The sequence below is a fragment of the Perissodus microlepis genome, chromosome 13 (assembly GCF_051167445.1).
Source record: "Perissodus microlepis isolate ML-2025 ecotype Zambia chromosome 13, ASM5116744v1, whole genome shotgun sequence".
NCBI classification, from domain to species: Eukaryota; Metazoa; Chordata; class Actinopteri; order Cichliformes; family Cichlidae; genus Perissodus; species Perissodus microlepis.
Window position 1 is genome coordinate 1,597,501 of NC_140473.1, and position 7,894 is coordinate 1,605,394.

The 7,894-nt window shown below is 37.9% G+C and overlaps 1 protein-coding gene across 1 annotated transcript; it reads right to left on the minus strand.

Annotated features, from left to right (window-relative positions):
* Nucleotides 1-3,541: 3,541 nt before the first annotated feature.
* Nucleotides 3,542-7,681, minus strand: LOC146374473 (uncharacterized). The gene is made up of 3 exons (XM_084949367.1): nucleotides 7,552-7,681; nucleotides 6,343-6,444; nucleotides 3,542-3,796 (listed from the first exon to the last, which is right to left on the minus strand). The coding sequence occupies exons 1-3, from the start codon at nucleotides 7,595-7,597 to the stop codon at nucleotides 3,711-3,713; spliced, it is 234 nt and encodes a 77-aa protein (XP_084805493.1). The 5' UTR covers nucleotides 7,598-7,681; the 3' UTR covers nucleotides 3,542-3,710.
* Between the last annotated feature and the right edge of the window lie 213 nt (nucleotides 7,682-7,894).

Consider the following 7,894-nt stretch of genomic DNA (forward strand, 5'->3'; position numbering starts at 1 on the left):
ACATTCATTCAAAAATTATCATGACTCTGGATTTACTGGCCTGTAATTAAAATTCTAAAACTTTGAAGTCCAAACTTTCAATATGGGCTGAAATACAGACTCAGCGTGGCTGCAGCTTGTTGCTATGTCAGCTTAAATCAGTCATGTGATTTGGAGGTGCAGCGTGTCCGTGGACGTCAGAGGGTTAATAAAACTCACCTTCCTTCCATTTCCAGAGTGTAACAACCAACCACCTGTGTGAAATCTGAAATTCCCATGGTGTTGTTCAAAATGCACTCTGGCACAATCATAGGCATCGGTTGCTACTGAAAACAAGAAAAAAGCCGGTCTGTGCTATGGGCTGACCTAATTGTTAATGTTGGAGGGGGGTAACACTATGCAATATATTCAATTTTAGCATTTATATTCACTGTTGACTGTAACTATGCTCAAAGTGTTAATGCTATCTTATTTTAATAAACAACACTGTCGTATGTAAAACTGGGGTGGCACTTGGGGTGGCAACTGATCATTTTAGGGTGGCACTTGCCACCCTTCTAGATCCGCCCCTGTTTCTAACAGCAAAATTTGTTTTGTGCCCAAATCATTTTGCAGATCATTAGAATGAAAGTTATTGGCCATGTTTGCATAGCCCTTTTTAAAATGATGCTTTCATGACATTATTGTATGTTGGGTGGTGGTCAGGGCTATTCAGACTGACAAGTGGGACATTGAATGTCCCCTCTCTGGTGGGGAGGGAGCCTGAGATTGTCTAAATTTGAGTCTGTTCTATACCAAATGCAGAAAAAAAATGTTTTAAGAAAGCAATTAAGTTTGTGCTCCAAAAAATATGATTGTTTTCTTGCAAGACACCAGGAGAGAGGAGTCCTCCATCAGAGATCTCTGTCTCTCTTCCACAGCATGTCTTTCATCCTGTCTTCCTTCTCTCACCCCAACCAGTCGCAGCAGATGGCCCCGCCCCTCCCTGAGGCTGGTTCTGCCGGAGGTTTCTTCCTGTTAAAAGGGAGTTTTTCCTTCCCACTGTCACCAAAGTGCTTGCTCATAGGGCATAGGTGTCAAACTCTGGCCCGGGGGCCAAATTTGGCCCGCAGCCTAAATACATTTGGCCCGCGAAGCCATACCAAATTACTATTAGAGCTGGCCTACTGGTATTATACAGCTAATATATATATTGTTTAGTATTAAGCTTTGCTTGTTCCATATTCAGTTTTCCAGCAAAACTTATTTGAGTCCATAAGAAAAGATTCATTCTTATATCTGGAGGAAGATTTTTTTTTTCAATAAATATTAATGTTAGCCCGCGACTTTGTTCCAGTTTTGAATTTTGGCCCACTGTGTATTTGAGTTTGACACCCCTGTCATAGGGGGTCATATGATTGTTGGGTTTTTCGTTGTATGTATTATTGTAGGATCTACTGTACAATGTAAAGCACCTTGAGGCGACTGCTGTTGTGATTTGGTGCTATATAAATAAAATTAAATTGAATTGAATAGATGGTGTGGTTAGTGAAGATGGTCGCCTGCAGGTTCAAGCTCATTGCATCTCCAACCCACATTCACTGCCACTGCACTTAAGGGAAGTTAAAGACTTTCTTCTGCACTTACATTTGGATCACCTCGATCCATGATAGTCATTCAGGCAGTAATGCCTGGACTTGAAACAAGCCATCCTTAAAATATTACAACATTCCAGCTCCTTGGATGGAAAAACAAATGTGTTGTTTAAATTAGAGACTGCACTTGTGACAGCACAATAAATATATTTTATTTTGATGATATAAGTAATGTAAGTACAAAACAAACTTGCATTTGAAAATAAAAGTTGGGCTGATTTTAACATCATTACAAAAAGTGTTGTTAATTATTTTTAATCATATTCAGGTTACTACGAATTGTTTTTTCATTTAGTTGAACTTGAAATGTTTGTCAGTAGGTAAACAATTAGTATTGTACAGTCAGAAATATCATGAATAAGTTGTCCTAACAGTCATCTTAAGTAAGCTTTACCTTTTTTTTTTGAGGCAACGAGATGGCATGTTTTTTTTTAGTTCTGGAAACTAAATAGATTTTTACTCTGTACTCAAAGTGAATAAGTTGCCTTAACTTAGTCATCTTAAGTAAACTTTACTCAGTTTTTTTGAGGCAACGAGTTTGCATAGGTTTTTTGAGTTCCGTGAACTAATTAGATTTTAAAACAATGGTTTTATTAGGATTTTTTGCTTAAGTATTTTTATTCATCTGTAGGCATGAAAAGATGAATAAAAATCCTGATTGAGGTTGTCATAATTCATGCATTCATTCATACTACAATAATTACAATGAAACACGTCATACATCTGTAGTAACATTAAACAGCCAGTGGGTGGCAGGGCATGGAGTGACACATCAGTGTCCAATGTAGTGGTTTACGTGTAAGTATACCATCAACACTGACACAAATACAAGCAAACAGCCTTTGAATAGCTGTCCACTGTAGTAACCACTATGGTGAAAGGGTTAAGGACTTTCTTCTGTACTTACATTTGGATCACCTAAATCCATGACAGTCATTCAGGCAGTAATGCCTGGACTGGAAACAAACCATCCTTAAAATATTACAACATACCAGCTTCTGTGTTTGAGTGGAAAACAAATGTGTTGTTTGATCTAGAGACTGCACTTGTGACTGAACAACAAATACTTTTTATTTTGATTATGTTAGCAACGTAACTTGTAAATTAAAGTTGTGGAAAGCCTAAACTTAGTTTCAGAATAATGGACTCTGAGACTCATTGTAAGATTATAAACAGTGATGACAATATAACTGTTGTTGTTTAGCAGAACAGTGTCCAGTATGTTGAAAATAAAAGTTGGGCTGATTTTGACACCATTACAGAAGTGTTGCTAATTATTCTTTTTGAATCATACTTGCATACAGTGTTATATTTCTATAAGTGCTGTACTAGAAATATCAAGGATGATAAAACATAATCTGTTTTTTTTAAAGGGAAGTTACCACAAATTCTTTTTTTTTTTAATTTAGTAGAACTTGAAATATTTGTCAGTGGGTAAACAATTAGTATTGCACAGTCATAAAAGTCAAGTTATCCTTAGTAGTGCATACTTGCAATGAATACGTTGTCCTAACATAGACATCTTAAGTAAGCTTTACTCAGTTTTTTTGAGGCACCGACTTTGCATAGTTTTTTTGAGTTTTGGGAACTAATTCGATTTTACAGTATATGTGGCCTGTCCTTTTTGTATATAATTTTTTTTGCCCTTTCATAGATAAACATGATTTTACACAATCATAGCCACAATAATTTGGAAAATTATTTAACAGCAATTTTTAATGTAGGTTTTTTAATGTAATGTTTTTTCTTCTAATTTTGATGTTGAGAATACAACTCCCACTGCTGTGCTGCCAGGTAGTTTAATGAGTCACTGGATGAGTGATGTGGAAGTGAGCAGATAAGGAGGGGATATCTTTGTTCTACTCTGATTATTAGTACTATTATACCAAATGGCTTTTAATTCACTTCTGAATATAATTCCACTGAGACATGATTTCACAGATTTTATTTCAGGGATGTTACAAGTCAGAAAACTAAATATTGATTTTTAAACACTGAGCTCAGATATATGGCACACTGTTTTATTTGAACTCTGCTGGACAGCTTTGTTTCACATCGTGTGGTGTGATGATATCAGTTTGCTGGTCTGTGATTGCCTCAGGCATTGCAGCGGTTGGTGTGACAGCAGGTCCAGCCAGGTCGAGAGCAGAACTCCAGCCGCGTGCACCCTTTATCTCCATTATCTGCAGACAGGAAACATACCAGTGCATTCACTACAACGGACTTATTAACTGACTTAGTATTGTCACATACTGGGTGTGGGTGTAATTAAACTTTAAGTAATATTCTTGGATTTGTTGTTCTTCATGGTTTTGGTTCTCTTTATTGTTTTCTGCTTGGTTTATATTCTTAGTTCCTAGGCTTTAGATTTCTGTTACTTTCCCTTTTGCTCTACATTTCATGACTTGTCACCCTTTATGTTCCCTCTGTCTCCCCAGTCAGTCATGTCTCCATGTCTCATTGTCAGGTCTGACACTGAGTTTTTGAGAACTTGTGATTCACAAATCACTTGTGATGTGATTTCCTGAGGTCAGATGGCCCAGGGTGTGAGTGGGCGTTAAGGCGTCTGGGAAGGATCTCAAAACTGGATTATAGATGGCAGACAGTTGGTGTCGTAAGCCACCGCCTCTGTTCAAAGATGGTCGCTCACAGTTGTTAGGATGCCTGGGTCGTTGACCCAGGGTTTTGAGTTTATATGTTATTTATCATTTCTATGCTTTGGTTTCTTTGTTAGAGTTGTGTCTTATGGTTTGTCTCTGTGTAATCCTTAGTTGCTGTCTCCCCTGTCCGCTATATCCCCGTGTCCAGTCAGTGTCTGTGTCTGCCCTGGTCCCACGTCTCTGTTCCCTCTGTTGTAGTGCCTGCATGTGAGTCTGTGTCTTTTGTTCAGTCTGTGTTATGTGTTTCCTGTTTTACTTTGAAGGTCTCTGTCTTATCTCAGTGTGTTCAGTTTACGCTTCCTTGTCTCGTCAGTTCTGATTTCCCCCAGCTGTGCTCTCCTTCTGTGTCTCATTCCCCTCGTTACTTCCCAGTGTATTTAAACCCTGTGTTTCTCTGAGTCAGTGTCGTGTCGTCCCTCATGCTGTGTGGATCTCCCTGTGTCTCACTGTAAGTTTAGTTTGCTTTTTTAATGACTTTCCCCTGCCAGCAAATAAAGCTGAGTTCTTTGTGTTTAAACCTCATGCCTGAGTGCCTGCATTTTGGGTCCAACTCCTGCCTGCCACACAGCGACTCATGACAACAGTGGACATAAATGGCTTCTTTCACTCCTCTTTCAAACCATCTGTCCTCTCTGTTCAAAATGTGAACATTGGCATCTTCGAAAGAGTGACCTTTGTCCTTTAGATGCAGATGGACTGCTGAGTCTTGTCACATGACAGGGTGGGGCCAGGTTTCACAATGAGCTCACCTGAAATCCTGGTTGATTGTGACCCACACCCGTTTTCACACCTTGGCTCATGTGATTAGGTAGAGGATCATCAGGGGGTCCTTTTTGTCCCTCTTTGGGGGGAAACTCCCACTGGGTTTAAATCTGGGACTCTCCACCATTTGACCCTTAGAACTGAAGAAGCTTCTTGGATGAGAGGTGAAATGTCTTCAAGCCACTTAACCTTTTAAGACCTACCATAGAACCAAGTCCGACAGAGCTTATATTATATTTTTACATGTTGTAGTGCCATTTTTGGGAGCATTTCAAGTTGCTATACATCAATACAACTGTTATAGCCCATATTTTAATAATATGTATGCATTAAGTCCATAGTAACTACATTAATTGCAAAAAAGTGCAATAAACTACAAAAAAAAATTGAAAATCGTTTTTGTTTTTTTTACATATATTTCTACTGGGAGAAATTTAAGAGGCTTAACCCTCAAAACTTTAAATGCAAAAAATAGTTTACAACAACAGGAAATTTATTTTGAGTGTCTTCATAGTTTTATTTTTGAGATACAGCAATTTTTATATACTGCAGGAAAATGAAAAACAATCCTATGATGCAAATTTGCAAAGAAAACAGCATGTGCATCAAAATAAACTATTTCCAGCAGTGCAATCCGAGTTCTAAGCATCCCAGAAACGACACAGAAAAGTATAGAGTCAAACATGACTTATAAAAACACCAGTATAGGCTTTTAAGGCCTACAAGTAAAAAACTACATTTTCTGCGAAAATGAGGAAATGGCGGACATGCGATCGTTCGCGCTGACATCTTTTTCAATGTAGGAAGTGTTACGAACAGCTGATTGGATCGGCAAAGCGTGTTTCTGGAATATTATGTTTTTGTTCCTGCAAGCGCTTTTTATGCAATTTTTGCAAAGCTATATGTGGAAGGAAACCATGACCTAGGACAAGCTGATGGCATAAGATGTAAGTACAACTCCTCCGGTTTCATATGCAAAAAAAAATCTTGCGCTAGCTTACACGGTTCCGGTTCTACAGGGATTTAAAAGTAGTTACACAAAACGGAGCGTGCCCGCTCTGACCGGCTTTAAATGGTTTAATAAGTCCAGACGCTTTTCTTTCCAAGCTCCTTAGACTACGATAACCTGGATGACTGAGAACCTTCACTTTGATGAACATAAAAATCCAAATTTCTGGGAAACGATTTAAATATTTACTTGTCAGTATCTGTTTTTTATATTAGGAATTAACATTAAATTCCAATCTCAACTTGGATTGAAAAACAAGGAGACACAGCTGAACACACCCCTGTCCTGGAGGACTCACCTCTGGTGTAACAAGCTTGTTGGACTTTGCCGGTGCACTGCAGCAGCTGGTTGTTGACCATCAGGAAGTCCTGACCATAACACTCGATGTAAAACTGCTCAGCTGCAACAAAAGCAGGTTAGGGTTGTGTTTAATTGTTTTCATTAAGGCTACGTCCACACATACACGAAAATTTTTCAAACGCAGCTTTTTCTATGCGTTTGGGTCTTTTGTCCACGTGTAAATGATGTTTTTGATCACTGACAACTGAGATTTTTTAAAACTCCTGCCAGAGTAGAGATTTTCAAAAAGTCAGTTTTTACATTTACCTGTGGATGAGGAAAACAGAGATTTAGTCACGTCAAAGGTGTGCACCTGTTTTGACGTCATGCTGTGTGCCACGGTATTGTTTACATGAGATAAATTTCTAAAATGCCGGAGAGAGACAAAATACTGTTGCTGTTAATCTGACTATCTGCAGTTTTTACACACTTACACATGCAGTTACCAACTCTCCATTTACACAGAGAGAGGCGTCACAGTGAACTTCAGACGTGGCTTCTCCGGTTTTGAATGATTGTAATTTGTTTTAAAATTACATTTATATATGCTAAAATAATGTTAAAATGTTAACATTTGAAATGATGAAGACAGTTTAAAGTAACACAAAATTATCTGTCTTTACAGAAAAACAAAAACTTTTCAGAAGTACTGCAGGTTGCATAAAACCCTGTTTACTCGTTCCCTCCCAGACTTCTAGACTTCTAATTGGCCAATATTTCTAAACGGCTAGGATTTGGCATGTTCTTGATAACGTTTGACTGTGTTTTTGGCGTTTACACTAAGCATGCTTTTTCTTGATTTCGCACATGCTGGTGGAGCAAAAATCTGTCTGAACAGATATGGGTAAAATATTACCCAGAATGTACAATAATTTATAGCACCTGCACAACAGTCAAAGCTTTTAAAATATTGTAATTTGAGACTAACAGAATGATTATTAGGCTAGTTCAATGATGTCAAAGTGAGTCATATTTAGACTAAACAGTATATAAGGCTTAAAACACCAATTAAGATATAAATAAAGGTTCTCTAACAAGAATCCAGACTCAGAGGTGATGATTATTTTCAGTATTATTTTCAGCAAATTACTAGCACATTGCTAGTAATTTGTTTCGACCAACTTGAGATTAAGAATATTGTCCTACTTTCAGCGTTCAGTTTAGTTACCTGAGCAGAGAGGTATCAGTAGAAGCAGGAGCAGATAAGCCTTCATGTTTTGGTTTTATGTCAATGCAACGAACAGCAAAAATAGAGATGAGCACACTCGAGCTGGACTTTTATCCTCTGCTAAAACCACAAATGTACACAAAGGTTAACAGATAGATAACTGATCAGAAGACAAACTGTACTGAACTCAAATTACTGTTTGTCTAAACTTTGTTCCATTAGTTAATCATGAACCAGTAGGGTAAAGAGGGTAGACCTGTACATCTGAGTCGGCTGCTTTTGCTGAGTCTCGAGTCTATGTAACATCAGATGGTCAGACTGAGGTTTTTTTTTTTTATTGAAT